Consider the following 19,601-nt stretch of genomic DNA (forward strand, 5'->3'; position numbering starts at 1 on the left):
GAAAATTAACATGGCTCTGATGTTTTTATCCCTCAGGAATAAAAATTAATCCTCAAACACAACTCCTTTAACTGAAGAATAATTCTTTTAATCATAGTTTTGTCTTGTTTGTTTACTTGAGGCGAAAAAACTAAAATTATCAAACTATCACATTCCACACTCGTAGTTCACAATTCAGGGGGAATCAATGATTTAGAATGCAACGGCGTATGTATCTTTAGCAGCAAGAAAATTTCCTTGAGGCGGTGACAAGTTTCGAAAATGGTCACGCATAGGTCCTCAGTCAATCGTAAATTCCTTGTGGTCTGTTTTATGGATAACTTATGACGATGTGGCTGACCAGCTAACATAGAAAACCCCATACAAAGAACAAACTATAACTGCGGGGAAAGGAATACGAAATACCCTAATTTACAATTTCTTTTGAAATCAATAATGAAATGACATCGCTATAGTAAAATTTGTGATATTTCCAGGTTTGCCAGTCGCATCAAGATCTGAGAGACATTCATACAGTCATACAATCGTACACCTCTTTACTTATTTTCTTTCGATCTATAAATATCTTCATTTGATAATCTCCCGAATTTTCATCATCCATCTATTTACTTGTCTATATTGAAAGAGAAAACATACAAAAAAATCTAACGGGTCGAGCTGAAAGGTCATACAAAGATTGCTCCATTGCTTCAAAAAATCTCACAAAAAAGACTCCTAACATCTAACCTGCTAATAATCAGTCAGCTTCAGTGCTGTTACAATGGTAACAATTGAAGTGAAACTATATCGTGAGCGCCAGTTGTTTCCTTTACTTTCTGACACGGCCACAAGGCTACTTCTGCTTGTTTTGAAAAACCACACGTCACCTCGATATACCAAAGTCGACTTTACTACAGAATCTACGCGCCAGAAGTATTTGGTCCGAGGCTCCAGAGTTGTCCTCAGATGTAGTACATTCCCACCATCTACAACCGATCCAAGGTACTCGGGCGAGTAAAGTGAAGCGCTGTTAACCCTCTCCTTATCAGTTCCAAAATAAACACGATGAACAGACGTTCCGTATCCATTCAGCCACATAAGAGTGTCCCTCCGATCTGGTCTTATCTTCACACTATTGTCAGGGGGGACAGGCGTACTAGCTTTGAATAGCTGCCGTCCCGGTATCCAGTAGTTTGTCAACTCGGGGTGATAGCTGTACGGTCCAACATTGTGCCCTATGTACGTGGAATTGGATAAAGGCCGAAAGTCGAAGTTATCCGGATCGACCAGTTGATCTCTAACATTTCCAATTACGTTGAACTTCACAACACTCCCGGCCAAAGGGTACAACTCTCCTCCGTGTTTGCCACCGTTTGCCTTATCAGCTGCGTTAAACATGACTACAGTTCCGTTGTTGATCGGCACAGGGTTTTCGCGAACATAACGTAAAACACACAAGGAACATTTATCACCTTGGTGGTCACCGTCTTTTTCGTTTCTTTTATCAAACACAAGGTTCTGCTGCACTGTGTGATTGTCTCCTTTTACCATCATACCGTTACATTTCCATACCACATTACTGTGCATTGTTCCATTACGTCCAACCGGCAGAGGGGGTTGTCCGTCAAATCTCACACCGTACTTAACACTAGAATGCACCCAGTTTTGCTGCAGAATTGCATGCGTTTGCGATTTGATTTGTAATTGAACGTGGCTGCCGTCATGCTGAAAGGTTATCAAAAAACAAAGTGAATGAATGCCGAAAGGTAGTATAGACTCGAAATTCATCCATCCTTGCCTTATGACAAATAGGGGACTCAACTCAAGAGCTTCAAGATTGCAGAATTGCATAAAAGGGGTTTATGTTTCCAAATCACGACAGCGACTATCGCCCTCGGCGATCGCAGATCCTGCCTAATGAAAACCAAAATTTTGACCACGGCTAATGGCTTTGTGAAACAAGTTTCAAGTACAGTGAAAATACGACGTTCTGCACACGTCAAAAGTATCCAGCTGCTTAGAATTTGAATGAAATTAATCGTTTCTTAAAATACTTATTAGACTTCTTTCATCGGAATAAAATGTCTTAAGGACCAATACCAATTAAAGCTAGTTTATTGTGGCGTCAAACTCAAACCACAGGTGACGCCAGTTTCGAAAATGCAACCCCTCCTATATATGGTGGTAGTGGGCGAGCGCGGTTACTTCGAATTCCGAGCCACCCCCTCCCCCCTTGAATATAGACAGGTGATAGAGATAATGATCTCGTTCTCTATGACGATCTGAATTTCACAACGAAAATACTTCTGGCCAAGAAAAGAGGAGTAGTTACCTGTATAATACCCCAGCATTGATGGTGCAAATGATTAAGCCGCACTGTGGGCCGCAGACCAGGTCTTATGCCACTGCTGGCTCCGTTGTACCGCAAGGTGTTTCTCACAAAAATGTCGCCAATCCCATTAGAAATAACTGTGCCTAGCCCTCCACTCCTGTAAACCATGTTTGCTGCAGTCCAGTCGTTGTACTCGAACAAGTTGTTTTCCAGAGTCACATCCAAACCGCTAAACTCTAAGGCAGCACCATCGGTACCGAAGAAAGTGTTGTTGAAAACCGTCAAAGTATTTAAAGTAATTTTCTTTGTATTCGCGTTCATTTTAGTCCATTCAGCTGGAGCAGTGTCGCCAAGCATTCGTCGCGTATACGACGGGTAGTTGAAGATGATTGAGTGGAAAGTCAAGTTATTCACTGTATTCTCTTCATCTATTGTTGAGGCCCACAGCGTTGTTCCAAAGAACTTCAGCTTTTGGAAAACCACGTGACTACAATTGGTAATGTTAAATGCGTACGTCATCACTTTACCTCTGATGTCACGTCCCTCAGGGGATTTACCATCTGCCGTCATTACAAATACTGTTCTAGAGGCTTTGTCGTAAAACCACTCCTCGGGTTGGTCAAGAAATTCCAGCTTGTCTTCAAGAAAATATTGATTGGCTCCAGGAATGAACTTGATGCGACCAAATGTGTCCCTGTAAGTGAATGATGCATTCCCGGGATTGTGACTTTGCACTACGGCTGTGAAGGTATTAAAACTCCCAATGTTAAGAACTGCCATAGCACCCGTCGCGTTGAGGCCGCTTCCGGCCAAGTCCTTTGAGCCATCATCCACCATAACACCTCGTGTGGACAAGGTGGACGACTTCGCCCAGTAGCTGGCGTTGAATACCGTTTTGTTGGACCACAGTGCGTTTGGCCAGCGAGCATTTGTCATCATCTCACCATCGATAAATAACTGCCAGATCTCTTGGTCTACGACAGCCTTAAAAGCGCCACTGTCATCTTTCACCCACCCTCCCTTAGGCTGTAGTTGAACGGTCCCATCGATGATGGGATATTCGTCCTCGATTCCACTTATGATAATTGGTTTTTCAGGGGTACCGTGTTTGTTCGTGACAGTCACGCGCTCGTGGTAACCCCCTCTGGGAATAATGCATTCATCTCCCGGGGCAGTAAGCTGGTCAACACATGATTGAATGGTTGTAAATTTAGACCGAATGGTGGTAAATGTGAAAGAACCTCCGTAAGAGCAGCCAATAAACAGACTACTCATACAGATAAAAAATAGTAACGAATTCTGACTTGTATAACGGGCCATGTTTTCCTGTAAGAAAACGAAAATATTGGACTGTAGTGCAATCATATAAAGTTACTTAACAACAATTGTGAGCATTCCCTTTTAACAGTTTTACTATAAAAATTAATCATCTGGCTTGGTAAAACAAATTTTTTGAAAAGGGAGGGATATACAACGTTTTTACCTCTAAAATCGCTTAAAATTATCTCAGTGAAAAGCCTGTTTTGACCAAACTCCTGGATACTTGGTAAAAGTAATCACCGAACAGAGTCAGTGTAATGCCGAATTACGACTCATTGTGCAATTGTGCTCATGGTTACATCATCATCACGTTTCAAAATCAGTATAAATGCCTAAACAAGATATACACTTCTGAGTAGATATCTCCCTCGTCAAACCAACTCTCTAAGGAATAAAATCGAATCGGTTTTTTTCTCAATTAGAGAATGATTCCTCGATTTTGTTCTAACATGGCCATCGCTCCTTCTTACACAATGTAAAGAGAAGTTACCCGCAGAAAATGAAAATAAAACACTCATCACTGATTAAAAGCTTTAGTTTCTAAATGGCCATGTACCCTAATGTAAATATCTATCCATATTTTGAAATCTTGTGATAAGATGCAGATCCGTGTTGTGTGACATCTGAAGAGGTACTGCCGTATCAAAAGCCTACGTCGATTTTCCCTGGAAAGAAAGCTCCCATCGAGAATGGTCGACCTGGATTACAGATTCTTACCTCTGTATCATTGTTCGTCAATAGGGTCAACGATGGAACCGGTCATGAATGATGAACTGTCGCCTAAGTTCCATGCCCGTCCAGAGGTCTGAGAATGAGTGGGTCCGAATCGGTAACCAGGGTCACGCGGTAATGAACGATTTCATCACTGTTTCAGGGAATAATTCGAACCATTGTACAAGTGCATGTATGTGCAAATTGTCTGCTACTGACATTTTTTTTCCTCTTTTTGTGATTCATCAGTTAAAAGCTGAGTTGGATCAGACCTATAAAATAAGCTGCAATCTGCTTTTTTGTTTAAAAAAGCTAGCCACCTTTGGGGATAAAGCACTGAATCAAAAGCATTACCTTATGCACAAGTGAGCACTGGAGTAGTGGGATATAGAAAAGAGAGTGAGAACAGAACAAGGAGCAAGATGCTGATTGAAAATTCCAGTTTGTGTCAATATACCATAACACAAAATTTAAATTCATGAGCAAATTTGACTCCATACTAAGTCTCAAACTACAAACACATTCAATTTCTTGCTGTTCACCCTGGGTTTCTATTAGACTCAAAGCCACCTACAACAGTTTAACTTGAAAAAAAATTTTCTCCAGTCATCAAACCCTAGCACTCTAAGTTTCTGATAAATAGCTATTTGAAGTAAGTGTAAAGGTACTCAGAAAATAGTATAATATTTATAGCTCTTGCTGCATTGTTTAAATATCGAGTTGCCCTAGTCCAGGCTTACAAAATGTCCTAATAATTAATAATTAAAAAACTACAGTAAAAAATGATGGATTATGGATGACAGCATAACAGCATGACTAAAATTTGATATCCATACTAGCTACATACAAGAGTTAAAAAACAACATATTTTGCCTTGTTATCATTCCCAAGTTATTCAAAGGAACCATAATGATAAAAGTGAATTTCTTTGGAATTCATTTCTAATCCAAAATTATTCTAACAAGTAAGACTTCAATGAGGATCAACAGCTTCAAGGCTTCTAAAAAGTAATGGTCTATACATGAAGCTTGAAGTAATGGCTCTTTCAGGAATTAATGAAGTAACCACTCTCTGTTTGATGGAAGACTATGTCATAACTGGTTATAATCACCCTGGGTGAGGGCAAAATAAAACTGGAGCTCTAATTTTCAATTTCAAGCAGTCACCCTGATAATAACCTGAGATATTATACTGAAGCTATAACTCTCCTTGCGCTTATTGAATGTTGCTGAAAAACCCTGTCTGCTTTATCTCAGGAATCACTCGACAATAGTCACTTTGCCTTTAGGAAATGATTGTTAATTAGAACAAAAATTATTGAAAATTCTGTTTGCATATGAAATGGTTCAAGTCAGGAGATAATGTGGGCCAATTCAAAATTTGTGAATGATTACACCTACGATTGTTCATTACTTAGAAGTTGCGATCTGCAGTTATTGATAAAAAAAAATTGACAGCCACAAAAAAGCATATCCTTGTTTACACCACCAATGAATTCATGTATGTAGGTGAAAACACAACCGCAGGGCTTGACACTAACGGTAGCCAACTAGCCACAAACTAGTAAAAATTCAGTTTTGGCTAGTGCTTTTCGATTTCCACTGGCCAGTTTGGCTAGTAAACAAAACTGAAATTGTTGTAACATCTAAGTTGTCACTAGTCACTGCATGGGCTAGTAAGTTAAAAAGTTAGTGTTGAGCCCTGAACCATGTGCATAACAGTCCATGATAAACTTCAAAAGACATACAGCTTTAAGAAACATCAAATGTAAAAGGATTAAAGGAACAGAGTGGAGCAGTTTTCAACTGACCATACACAGTAATCCTGAATTGTCTTGTTTTTACTTCACTTCACTCTCTGAATGGTCCAGATACCACTCACAATAGGCCATTTTACAGTTGTGTACTTAGTTGCCAAGCCTTTGATTCAGAGTGCGGCTGAAGGTGACCTTGTTGTGATAGAGACCTGTATCTACTTAGCATGATAACAAAGTGATTTACATTTGAAAGGCAGCAAGATTTTTATCATAACAAGGTCAACCCTAACCTCACTCCCACTCAAAGGCTTGGCAACCAAGCACCCAACTGTAAAATGGACTATTCTCTCATTGGAAACCTGAAGCATATCAAGACTGTTACATTTTTCATTATCTAATAAGCTAAGTTTTGGTCTTAAGATATTCAATTTCATAGTCCCCTGTTAGGGCTGCGCTTTCCTCTATGATTTCAACTCTGGTAAAAAACAGGCTTTAGAAGAAATTGGGTGCTGAATGATAAAATCCAAGACATGTGAGATGCTGAATCCAGCTACAGAACTTCTTAATTGTGTTTTGAATATTGCAAGGTACTATTTACGACATGGAAATGTTTTTTTGGAGTTGCACAACTATCAGAGGTCTTTGCTTTCCTGAAGATACGTTTTCTTGTAATTTGTTCCATCTCCTGGCAAAGCTGAACTTACAGTGGGCCAGATCCAAGCTAAATACCACCTCTCTCCAAAGACGTCTAAGAAATTTTGCTTCCAACCAAGGTCGTATTCTTTTTTTTTCTTCTTTCTCTCGTACGAAGTTTGACCGCGGGAAATAATTCCAATTTGAAAGAGCAGCAAGCCACTAAAGAGAATGAACGCAAAAATGGAGAGCCCCGTCATAAAGGAAACGAAAAATCCGTAAAGAGTTGTGTACCCTAACATCCACATTAGGATTGGAGTCACCATGGTAAGCACTGTTGCAAAACTGAAACTGCCAATTTCCGACGTCACATATTCATGATGAAAAACATTGGCATAAAGAGCTCCTAACCAAAGGTACAACGCTAGAAACATGTAATAGCGATAATTCCTGAAGCCAACACACTTCCCTGCGAAAACACAATGGTGATCTCGCTTCAAAACACATTCATTGCAGACTTGACAATGATGTGCTCTTGGAGGTGAATTCAGCTGACAGAAAGGACAATACGACCAACCGGGCTTCAATACAGACGGCATTCCCAGATTTTTTCCTGTTGTATCCGTTGTGATCAAAAAGAAAAAGTTGGCGAACACGTTCAACCACAAGAAAAACCCGGAAAACACGTGTAAATACCACCATGTAGAGAACGCTTCGTGGTAGAGCGGTAGCACAACAAAAAGTTCGAAGAGTGCTATCACCCAAAGCATAACGATCATGAATAAGAATGCTACATAATCGGAGGATTTCTGAGGAATGTACGCTTGCAACCAGCCTTTTTCCCTCTCCATTATCGCCACGGATGTACAAATAAATATAAATTTTCAACTCGACGCTCAGCTCAAGCGAGGGAAAAATTAACGCCCGGGCGTCCCCCGGGAAGAGTACTGAGGTATTCAGCGGACACGCGCCTAAGGCTAAATGTTCTATGTAAGTGTCACAGAAAACTCAACGATGGAATTGAAAAATGACGTAAAATGTTTCCCGCGCGAAATGTAACTATCACTAGTGAGACTATTGATGACTTACGTCCTGTAAAGTCCCACAACAGCCTGCTTTACGGGAAGATTCGTGCACAGTGATGTAGTTTATCTTTGTCCAATTATTGAAGAAAGAAAAGGACAACAAGCATGAGAGAATGGAAAATAATAATTGAATAATGGGATAATAAGAGATGAGATAAAATAAAATATGAGTAGTGTAGATGGGTCCAGATGCCGAATCTGCAACCCCTCTCATGGGAGGGGGATAAGATACGTGGGCATATAGAGAGGGGGAAGTAAATGCAATCATACAAAAGAAATAAGAATATATATAAAAAAATGCTTTGCGTTTTATTAGAATTTTTTCAATTATTTTCAATGTAAAAATTAATTGATGTGTTTTGTAACCACTGAATCCATCCTTCGGTAATCAGGCCACTTTTTCTGAGTATCATAGCCAAGAGTTCTCATAACAGGAGCAATTCTGTTGGTACGTTCCAATAAAGATGATGAAAGTCTTTCAGACCATTTGTACAGTGCTTTCAAGTTTACAGCTTCTTTCACTTGATCGGTTGACTTTTCAAGGCTGAAAATTATGAAACAAAGAAACAAGCGTAGGCATAGATACTATATAGGAAAAAGAAGAAAACTCTATGATTTTTTCTTTGGCCTTTAATTGCAACTCAGGAAGAGGGGCACACCTTCAGTCTTCCAGTAAAACTATGGCAAGCAACACTCCTGCCAGAGAGCTCTGATTCGTGTCCAATGGCCCCTTGGTCACTAAAACGCGAAAGGAATTTGAGTGGTACGCACGTACAATGATTAAGATAACAGCATTGGGAAGGCTTCGAATGCCTACTCACCCCCTCTCGCGATACCAAAATGAGCCGGGATCTGAACGAGTTCGCATAACTCAGGAAAAGTCGAATCTTCCTGCGCAATGATTCTTGCGTAATTAGTAACTTTTCACGGTTAGAATCGCAAGAGTCGAAAAGGATATCGAAAAAATGTATACGAGGATTTTCACGATTGCCTCAATCATCTACGTGCATGATTTCACTGACCTACACATTGCATGCAATATTCGGTGTTTTTGTCCGATCAAACAATGGCTGCTTTTTACCTTGATAGGATGACACCTCCTGATTTCCCTATCATAGTTTCATGATGGATCACCACGTCATTCCAAGGAACGTCCAAAAATTCTAGGACCATTTCCATGCTCTCAGCAGGGAACAGCACCAGATGTTCATAAGGAATTCTCAAACACCTTGAATGACCTAAAGCTACGCACTGAGCGTTCATCTCACCTGTGGCATCATTCCATGTTCGCAATAAAATTTCTGGTCGATGATTGTTGACGCCTCGAATAACAACTCCTCTCTCCATTATGGAGTGGACAACAGCGCGTCCGTCTCTTACCATGAAAACAAATTTGGATTTAGGAAATATTCTGGCTAGATAGCTAAGATTCCTGAAAGTTAAAGGATCCTTGTTGCACAGTCTTGGCGCGGGATCGCCATGTTTAGCAATGATTTCTCCTATGAGCGCGGCCACTGCGGAATCCAACAGCTCTTGAGTCACACCAGCTTCCTCTCTTCGTTGCTTTTCCCGCTCGCTGAAAAGGCTGAATATCTTTGGAATACCCATAAGGATTTTCGGTATCACCCTTGTCTCCTGCCCGCATCTGATTTTAGGATGCGCATCCAGCATGGCTCTCATGAGAGTGGTCCCACTTCGCGGAAAGCCACCGACGAAAATAAGAGGAGTAGAACGGTCCACGTGAAGTTGTAATGGAGGATGACCATTATCTACTGTTGATACTGTGTGGACGTCCTTGTTTTCTTCATGTTTACAGGACCTTGACAACAGCCTTAACAAGAAAATGGTCATGAGCGATGAAAGGCCGCACGCGACAGCGAGAAATTTCCAAAGTTTCCGTTGTGACAAGTACATGTTAGCAGTAATTCTAATATCAAACGTTTCGATGCCATAAACGTAATCTTAAGAAGTTTGCAACAGTGGATTTGAAAGCTTACCACTTTAGCACAGTATATTTTAATTAGTCGACCTTTGACAGTGTTGAAACGCCAGCGACTATGTTCCTTCTTCTCAAATGATTTCAATGGATTCTTTTTCAACAGGGTCAATGCATTGAAGCCGAACTGGTGGACGAGACAATGACAAGTTTCAAAACATGCGCTGAGTCTGGCTACACTTTCACCTGAAAGAAACGGTTCTGTGATTTCGATTCGTTCAAAATTTTCGATGGAATACACGCAAACTCAAGAGTTCCAGTTCAGATGATTTCAAAGGGAACCTTGCTACCGCAGCGGATTTCAGTTGGGTGACCTTTGGCAATGTTGAAATCTTCACGATTATTATCTGACTTCTCAAATTAATTAAATTTTCTTCGAGCGTCGTTCTTCAACAAAGCGCCGTCGTTTATAGGAAACCCGCGAACACCTGTCGCTACCCGATCCACGGCATCATTGAACCTTTAATTTGTTTTAAGACATTTGTGGTATATTTATAGGTTTCCGTAAATATCATTATACTTCCCAGCTGGATACACGTTGCCTTAAATTTGAAACCTCAGCTGTTGCTTGGTCACAAACTGAGAGCTGGTTTGCCAAGACAATAGGCAACAGGTAAAGACATTGAACACAACCAAAACATACAAATAACTACACTTGCACCCGCAGACTTAATTTTATTGGCCAATCTCTTCACCTCTCAAGTGAAACAGGCCACATGATTTTAAGCCAATGTCGGTGCACTTCACACCAGTGGAATCACGTGTTCTAATTGGTGCCTTTGAGTATCGCTCCCGGTCCCCCAGCCAATTTCTTGACACAGTCACATACAATAGCTTTGACAAAGCAGTTTAATCTACAAGTACTAAAATTATTATAGAAATAAACTATTTCAATCAAAATACACTACTATTATGCAAGTATACCGTTAAAAAAATTCTGTTCATAATTTATAACGTTTATCGTTAATAATGGTTTTCTGCTCACTGAAGTTAAGAGATAATTAAATTCATCTTTCCTCGCTTTATCTTCTTACGTTAATATTTCAATAATACTGATTTTATGTGCGACTATAAAATTAACTATGAAACAACTCCTTGATTCTGATCTCAGAAAAATGTACAGTAAATACATCTGGCACAAGCAAATGGAATCAAGATCATCTCCAACTATACAAAATATCATAAATAATGTTTCAAAAATCAATTTTGTTTGTTATAGGGCTGTAAAAATAGAATGTAAATGAGAGTTAAAAGCTTATAGCATTTAAAAATAATAAAAAAATTGCACAGGGTGCTACATTCGGCAATCCGTTTACTTAATAAGTATAATAACTTTGGAGCTTGCATAAGATTGGTAATAACAGCCACTGATAAATTTTGTCATATAATTATATATATCTATATACTTTTTTCCCTATCTTCTTGCCATGCTTTGATACGCGCTTTGTTGTGTGTTGCTGACCAGTGGGATTTCCAACAGCAGTGCAGCGAGTGATGTATTACAAAGATTCAACTACATCCACAACAGCTACTGGCGAGTAGAATGGAAAGGGAAACATATCGTTATCGGAGTCCAGGTTATTGAAGACATTCGGAAATGTTACCAATATGTTCAGGTGGTCGAAGCTTGCCGTAACTTGCAGCTCCTTAGTCAACTCGAAAAAGGGCAGATTGGCCTTTAAATTAGAAGATCTGGTGGGGCTTTTTTGTGCTAAGTCCATTTTTTCCTGATGCTTTGCTATTGAACAAGTCGCGGATGAGGGCAGACTTCTCAGTTTCCAGTTGAGCAATTTTGCCTCCCTTCTCAGAAACCTCCTGGAGATGAAAGGATATGTTTATAAGTAACACGAATCAATGTTCCTTCGTGGCCTCAAAGTAACTCTGTTTATCAAGAATCTGAAGGTGAAGTAAGCAGATAATTAACAGAATTAATTATTAACTGAACAGCTCTTAACACTTAATTCAATTCCTATGAGTGACAATTAAGACAGAATTCCTCCTCACAGTATCAATATGATATCAAGCAGACAACCTCGTTCCCAGGGTCTCTCGACTTCTCGCACTGCTCCAGGGGTCGGGAAGATGAGAGACCCTGGGAACGAGGTTAATCCAGCAGACAGGTGAAAGGAATAGAAAATTAGCAGTCCAGTAGCAAATTCTCCAAACTAACAATCATTATAAGAATTGTATAGTAATGCAGTGCCCAGTGGCCGCCTTACTTTTGCTCTTGGGAAACTCAGGAATCTTAATTCTTTCATAAAAAGCATACGCTGGCCATCCTGGATTTCACAGTTTCAGAGCACTGGGCTCCCTTCAATTTTCCTTAGAGCATAGCCTTGGTAATGGGAACTATTAATGAGAACTTGGGAATGAAAGGGTAAAAAAAGGACTGCTATAAAAAAAAATGCAACAAAATTGAAATAGAGAGACACAAAAAGCACTAGTACTAAGTTTACCAGGGAGGCACTTGTTACTTTTGCTATTCAGAAAATTGATAAAAAGTTTATTTAAGGCTAAAAACTTGAAATATATTAATAAAGAACAATAAAAATGAGATGAAATAGAAATATTTCTACACTCTAAGATTTAGCCACATAAACAGGCAACTGCAGCCACATATGAGAGCTAAAAGTACCATGAATGCTAGAAAAAGGCTACAGTTAAATTATTCAATAGTGACCTTTTTGAGACGTTCGACTTCATCTTGCAGCCTTTGTCTTTCATTATTAGCATCTGAATTTGAAGTTGGTGATGCCTGAGGAAAAAAAAATTATCCATATTATTTGAAGGAGGTTAAGCATCAGAGCAGGATGAAAGGCCAAAATTTCTCTGATTATAATCAATCCTGAGAGTCAAACTTGGGATGATAAAAGCAAGTCAGATACCTTCACTGGTGCTTTCCCTTCAATGATTCTTTCTAAAGACTGATTAACACTCTGTATGTGATGTTTGTGCTCTTTGAAAGAGTCATCATCCAAACCAAGTTCTCTTCTTCTTGTCTTGTGGAGTAAAAGTTCATACTGAAACTGCAGGAGGGTAGAAGAACACAATAAACACATAACATCCAAAACTTAGCCTGGACTGGCAAAAAAGTTCAGAAATCTTTTCTTAGTAACTAGATGCATAACTATGTGAACTCTGGCTTCTTTGCTTTGGAATATTTACAAAGGCATGTAATCTGATGAAGAGTGTTAATTGTTTAATTTACATTAATTTTTGACAAATTTAAGCGAGATACTTGATGATGCTCATGGATAGGTTTTAAGCTTACATTAGATAGTTCAGTAGATGGTTCGTTTGATATAGCATAGTTCTTGATAGAAGGTTCATTAAAAAATATTCGTTTGTAAGTTGATATCTATTGGACTGACCCAATCAGAAAACGCTCAACATCTTTTAGTGTGAGTCTACCCCAAACAGTGTTTTTGTGTGTAGTTTGAGCATACAGGAAGACATGTTTACTCTTGAATCACAGGGCATCTCTCTGGCCGCCATGATAACCATGCACTTTGAAGTTTACCTGGGTATATACTTCCTGATTGAATGCCGTATAGTTGTTTTCTTACTGTGCAACTGAAAAAGCATACTCAGCACAGCTTTACTTGCTAGACTGCGTTTTGTGTCTCAAGATGGAAAATAACGAAGCCCAATTTATAACTTGGGCATTCCACAGGTAGCCCGAGTAATTAATAAAATTGTAAGCCCTACAGACCTTTTGCAACATGCACGGTGTTCATTTTGATTATGATTTCTGTTAGAGTTCTTTTTTTTTTGTTAATATGTCAATTAGCACTTTTTGCCATGCTTTAATTTGCATCATCAACAATCCTGGCTATCTTTACTGGTTTGCTGTGGGCCAAAAAGGCTCCTTTGCATGTTACCATTCTCATCACAGAATGCTTTTCTCAGCTAACAGATTAAAGTGAATAGCAGATATCATGGAGTCATGCAGCCATGCATGTGCCTCCTCTATCAAGTGAAAACTTTATTTTTCTGGTTCCCGAGTAGAAATTCTTCCTACGGTCACAATACAAAACTACATGAATGAACTGCTTTTACATATCATTCTCAAGTCATTCCAAACAAGTTAGAGACGTACGTGTTCAAACCTGTGATGCAATATTATCATGATGATGACAGCATGAATTATACCTGTTCTAGAGAATATTGGTCGCCATTTTGAAGGTGCAACTTCTCTTCCTGAATAGCTGTGATTCTTTTAAAATACCACTTTCTAGCTTTTTCGATGACCTGAAGACCATTTTGTAAAAGGTCATGCTCATCATCAAGCTCTTGTAATCTAGCATCCTGCAATATAACAGGAATAAAGAATATTCTCAGCATTCTTGATTTGAAATCAAACCAGAGATATGGTATGACCAATAAAGTTAATTCAAGGCTCTTTTACTGTACTTACATTTTAATTAGGACTATTAATGGACAGCATTCACTTTTCAAGAGAGATTGAACATGGCCACCATCAAAATAAATCAAAGAGTAACAAAGAAGCAAAGAGACAAAAAACTTTGATGTCAAATCATTGAGTTTGAGCACCAACATTGGACCCTTAAAGCTAGTCTCTTTGATCTTAAGGATTTTCAATATCTCCCTCATACTTAATATGTGCATGATGTCATTGTACAATGTAAGTTGCACAAAGTGTTCTTCTGCAGTGTTCACCCACTTCTAGCAGCCTACCTACAACAAAATTAATGAAAATTGCATTTTCCAACCAAAATAACCCTTACCAAATCTTATTTGAATGCATTGATACATGTATACAGTCAATATTTGTTGAATAGTTGTCAAACAAATTATTGTACTCTTACCTAGGGCATAATATATTACACACGCATGCAAAGAATTTGTTTTAACCATAAGAACCACTTTGGAGAACAAAACTGCCCTAAGATTATCAATATTTCATACTTAATCAATAACCAATATCACAGAGACATATGTCTGTAAACATGACTACTTACCATGAAGGACAATAATAATTTAATCTACTAATTTTTTAATCACATTACTAAATTTGATTGCTTCTAATAAGAAATGATACACTAAAATTTGTTATATATGCTTTATATTCTGTATTTCAATTGAATAGTGGGTTATTAAAAAAAAAATTAAGTTTTAATCAAAATATAAAAATTAAGCTCAACATTTGGTTTAAGCAGAGAGTGCTTTAATTCCAAGGTTGCCATTTGATTTATTTGCTTCAGATTTTGTTAAACTGCATGAATTTCATGTGCCCAATTGAGGACTCTTTTGTAAATCACTTATCAGTGAAATTGATATCTTCAATAAAGATTATTATCACATCACAATTTCTTTACTTCTAAGTCTGTTACAGGCATTTTATTCCACTACAAAAGAAAAAACCTTGGGTAAACTCATACTTCTTTACAGATACAAAGTACAAGTGAAGATACAGATATGATCTTCACAGGCGAGCTAGAATTTAAATAAATTTCAGAAAATAAGCCTGCAAAATTTCAGGCTTTGAGTGGATTCAAATGCAATATTTTCTCACAGATACTACAGTAGTTGGGCCCTTCTACCAACTGAACTACAAAGCCACATGTTGGGAGTGAGGCAAGTTACACAAGCTCATGAATTACCTTGTCAAAATTCTGGATTTCAGTGGTGGCAGCAGGATGTTTAATGTGTCCATTTAAATTTGCTGGTACACTACTGCTGATTTCTTTACCAACAAAGTAAACCTTTGTCGTAGAATTTGATCTTCCTTTCGGGCTTCCATTTGCAGATGATGGACCTGCAAGTGAATACAAGCATGAAATCAGTTTGGCACACGCAGTGACAATTCACTGAAAATAATAGAAACATTTTAAACAGTTTGAATTTCTCCTGACAGGAACAGCATGGTCTCCTTTTTTAATAGTTTTGTTTCTTTTTTTAGCTGAATTAACATTTAGCAGAATTGCTTATACCAGTTCTGTAATCAGTCTAGGTCTTTGTACTAGAGTCCTAAAAAACCTAAATTATCTCACAGATGCCGACTTGAGTCAGTCAGTAATTAGGGTAGTCTCTTTTCTATGACTTCACAACAGAAAGGGCATGCCTCATACCAAGAATGCAAACAGGGTCTAGTTTGTATGATGTAGAATACTATGAGAAATCATGGGTTTAACAAACAAATTATCCAACATTAAAGCCAAAGTTGTCAGCCCTTGCAATGGGTCTCAAATCTTGTTTACAAAGCATTCTACTTCTACTCAGAAGTTTCAAATTCCTTTCGGTTCTCTAAGTCCAGGATTAAAATTCCTACAGCTGAGGGTCTCAGTCAAAAGGTAGCTGTCCAGAAAGAAAAGCTCCGGAATAAGCTTTGTGTATACAATGTATCCTTATGCTGTCATTTGAAAATATTGCAAAGAGGAGGTTGCTTTGCAAAATGGAGTGGACAAAGAGAGAATCATGTAACTAGAACTCAATATTTCCTTGTCATTTATAATTCTTGTAAAAATTGAAGTAAATTGGTGTCATTGAGATTTGTATATAGTCAACACAAGTTGTGTACATGTATGTAGTTTCTGTCTGATTTACAAACTGGGGTCTAAGTGCAAGCTTTCATTTTCCTATTTCCCACCTATTCTGATGAAGATGCTGATTATTTATTTATTTATTTTTTTGCCCTTAAGAGGGATAGAATTCCAACCATCACTGGTAACACCCCTTCACTAAAAATTAACAATAGTAAGCATCCCTTTTCTTCCTCCAACGTCCTTCAACCTATATATTGTGATCAGATGCAGTTGGTCAAAGATTTGATGTAGTTCAGAAACCTAGCATAGTGTATTGGAGTGCTTGAAAATTATTTCCATAATCTCGTAAAAAATATTAGACATTGCAAAATGTGGGTTAGCTTGAGGGCCTTAAAGCCAAGATGCCTGTCTACTAAGAGTGGATGAGAAAATCCAATATTTTCTTGAAAGAGGTTAAAGGGTAGAAGCTCTTGTGAAGTGAGGATGTATATTGACATCGTAGAGGATATATTTAAGACAATGCTGCACCATCCTGCTTATATTGCTGCATTACCCTTGCTTTCAACATCCTCTCCTGTTTTAAGTTTATTTCTAGAACTACCTGTAGCATTTCTAATTTAAGCAACGGATGCTTCCTTGAATTTTTTTCAAAAGCTTATTTTGTTTATCACAAAAACGTAATGTGGCGTATGTTTAGACAAGGCTCAATTACATAAATTTCTAGAAAGAACCACAGCAGGCCAAGACATGAAATCTGTAATCGCAGAGAGTTGACTAATCTCTACAAGAATTCCAAAATGTTAGCTAATATTGTTATCAATCACACGCAACAAAGAAGCTATGTCATATTGGCAATGTAAAATAAACACTTTTCCATGGCTGAAGATGTTGGCGTTATAATGGCCTGAACAGTCCAATTTTAATGTTTTGACGCATTGTTTAGACATAATCGAGGTCGTCATGCAGAGAGGCCACCTGGTATTTTGATAACCGTGATCTCTATTGTGTTCAATTATCTGGTGTTGCTTACACATTTGGCACGTTCAATTTTCGTGTCCAAAGTCAAGATTATAACTAAATCGTTTAGCGTTTATCTGACGCCAAACGAATTATAATGTTGTAAATACTAATCAGGCTTAGAACCTCTGAAGGATAGGAAAAAAAACTACTTCAAATCAAGAGGGTGGTAGTTTAAACATAATAAATTCTCAAGCAAAATTGAACGAATGCAAAAGATCAGAAAAATAAACAATGTCTCGCCACTAGCTCTGTAGTACTGTTCCATTGAACTAATTTTAAACATATGCGACATCCTTTGACGTAAAAACGTCGAAATATGGACATATGTTAAATCGCCTGGTATGTTTTGATCCGCGCTCTATTTAGATTAGGACACCTTTACTGTTTTCAATTAACGCGCGATCGTTTATGAAGTAAAGCGCCCCGAAAAAAAAAAATTCCATTCGTTTGCTGGTCAGATTTAATTAGAAAATTCGGACCGCAAAGTGAAAATTGGTGGTTATTTATAGTTTCAAGGACGAAGTTCCCATGAATATCATTTACTTCTAGCCCACCGTGTCGTAACAAAAGAAACACTTACTTGTACTTCCGGAGCTATCGTTCCCGCTTGTGCGTTGATTCGAAGTATTAATAGTCAGAGAACGCCTCTTTTCTTGACTTTCATCCTTTCTATCCCTTAATTTGTTAATGACATGAGCCTTAGTTCTGTTTTCGTTGCCTGCAAATGAGTCCTCGCTAGAATCGGAAGTCCAACCTTTAGTCGCCGTGTCTAGCTGCGGTAGCGAGTTCGATCTTCTGGTTGAATGATCTAACCCATTCATACTACCATTAGTTTGTGCGCGTGGTTGCGTTTTTAGGGCCAATTTCATTCCAGTGCATAGTCTTTCAAAACTCAGAAGTCCATTCTTGGGAGTAACCTTCCGTAAACTTTCTATGACTCCCTCTCCGAGTCCGTTCGATCCTTGTTTAGTTTTCCACCGAGTATCTATGTCAGAGAGTCGCACAAAGCCTGTTCCCTTCTCGTCAAGAATATCGAATAATGTTTTTAAATAGCGTAGAAATTCTCGTGGCAAATCTTGTGTGATGTTGACAGGCTTTGCGATTATTGTAGGAGGATTCTCACTGCCGTTCTGCTTCGAGAAAATAAAGACATGTCTGCCTACTTGCCTCGTATCCATAGGTGAAGCGGACATCTTTTCGGGATGAAAAAATTCATAACACTTTGCACGTGCAAGTGAGGCTCTGGGTATTGAAGGTGTCAGTGATGACAATAACTTGCTTGTTAGTGGCTAATTTTGGTAATCACTTGGCGCAAAAAAACAAACAGAGCCTGTGGTTTCCTTTAGAAACCTGCCCAAAGGAAGTTTCTTAGAATTAGCGGGAGTCACGTAGCTTTTTAAGGTGAAGGAAGTCGGTGAATTAGCCTACATTCAACCAACCACTGACCCGAAGTAATTTTTGTGCCAATATAGGTCCGTCCGCCGTGTGAGGAAGAGCTTGTTTACAGCGAGAGTTTCTTTGTATGTTCTCTGACAAGAAACAACTTCAATTTACAATTCTATGATCACTACGTGAAGTTATGACACCTTGATCATTTGATTACAAGCCCGCAAAACTGTGTCAACAAAGGAATAATCAAATACTAATTAAAAACGAAGCAACTGCATAACTATATAATGCTTGTCATGGAAAATTTCAAAGATTATTAGAGACCGCCTGCTCCGATCAAATAAGCTTCTTGTATGTGATACCATAAATCGTATTAGTCAACTCAAGTACGAAAATAAATCTGAACGAAACAAATGTTTTTAAGACGACAAACTTAATGGTCCTTCAAAGACTTTTTCCGTTTGGAATCCGGATGTGACTTGTTTTCTAAATTTACGCCTCTGAATTAGACGCTGACTAGTGGATATCGGCTATTTCCTGTCGTTGGAAAACCTCAAGAAACTGAGTAGTTTATGAAAGGGGAAGCCATAGTGTTTACTTTAATTAATCTTTACTGTGTTTTTAAGGTTCACTGCTAAAGCATTCAATCTACACCGCAGCTGGCCGCAATCAGTTGATAACTTCATGCTGAACTGAACAATTAGAGACTAAATGGATACTTAATGTTTGATTTGAAAGCAGGGGAACTCAAGAAAATAATATAAACCCCGACCTTCACTGACCGTGCCGTAAGTCAGACTTAATTGACTAATTCTTCAGTAGTCTTGTTTTGACAGGGACAGTGCGTGTAACCTCTTGTCAACCGAGTCTTCAA

General features: G+C 38.4%; 4 protein-coding genes across 5 annotated transcripts; all 4 read right to left on the bottom strand.

Moving 5' to 3' along the window:
* Positions 1–66: 66 nt before the first annotated feature.
* LOC111327859 (uncharacterized) lies at positions 67–4,427 on the bottom strand. The gene is made up of 3 exons (XM_022932158.2): positions 4,349–4,427; positions 2,312–3,637; positions 67–1,704 (listed from the first exon to the last, which is right to left on the bottom strand). Exons 2-3 carry the CDS (start codon positions 3,629–3,631, stop codon positions 730–732), a joined length of 2,295 nt encoding a protein of 764 aa, XP_022787893.2. The 5' UTR covers positions 3,632–3,637; positions 4,349–4,427; the 3' UTR covers positions 67–729.
* A 421-nt stretch (positions 4,428–4,848) lies between these two features.
* LOC111327863 (putative palmitoyltransferase ZDHHC24) lies at positions 4,849–7,686 on the bottom strand. Its single transcript, XM_022932161.2, has one exon. It carries the CDS (start codon positions 7,580–7,582, stop codon positions 6,731–6,733), a length of 852 nt encoding a protein of 283 aa, XP_022787896.2. The 5' UTR covers positions 7,583–7,686; the 3' UTR covers positions 4,849–6,730.
* Positions 7,687–8,104: 418 nt separating this feature from the next.
* Positions 8,105–10,310, bottom strand: LOC111327861 (protein-tyrosine sulfotransferase 1). 2 transcript variants are annotated; one of them, XM_022932160.2, is made up of 2 exons: positions 8,898–10,310; positions 8,105–8,360 (listed from the first exon to the last, which is right to left on the bottom strand). In XM_022932160.2, the coding sequence occupies exons 1-2, from the start codon at positions 9,728–9,730 to the stop codon at positions 8,162–8,164; spliced, it is 1,032 nt and encodes a 343-aa protein (XP_022787895.2). In that variant the 5' UTR covers positions 9,731–10,310; the 3' UTR covers positions 8,105–8,161. The 2 variants fall into 2 exon arrangements, with proteins under 2 accessions (XP_022787895.2, XP_088614941.1); XM_088758815.1 differs by having other exon boundaries at positions 8,217–8,554.
* A 333-nt stretch (positions 10,311–10,643) lies between these two features.
* LOC111327860 (uncharacterized) lies at positions 10,644–18,993 on the bottom strand. Its single transcript, XM_022932159.2, has 6 exons — positions 17,919–18,993; positions 15,437–15,591; positions 13,965–14,120; positions 12,698–12,838; positions 12,493–12,567; positions 10,644–11,627 (listed from the first exon to the last, which is right to left on the bottom strand). The coding sequence occupies exons 1-6, from the start codon at positions 18,529–18,531 to the stop codon at positions 11,496–11,498; spliced, it is 1,272 nt and encodes a 423-aa protein (XP_022787894.2). The 5' UTR covers positions 18,532–18,993; the 3' UTR covers positions 10,644–11,495.
* Between the last annotated feature and the right edge of the window lie 608 nt (positions 18,994–19,601).

This window comes from Stylophora pistillata, chromosome 4, assembly GCF_964205215.1.
Source record: "Stylophora pistillata chromosome 4, jaStyPist1.2, whole genome shotgun sequence".
Classification (NCBI taxonomy): Eukaryota; Metazoa; Cnidaria; class Anthozoa; order Scleractinia; family Pocilloporidae; genus Stylophora; species Stylophora pistillata.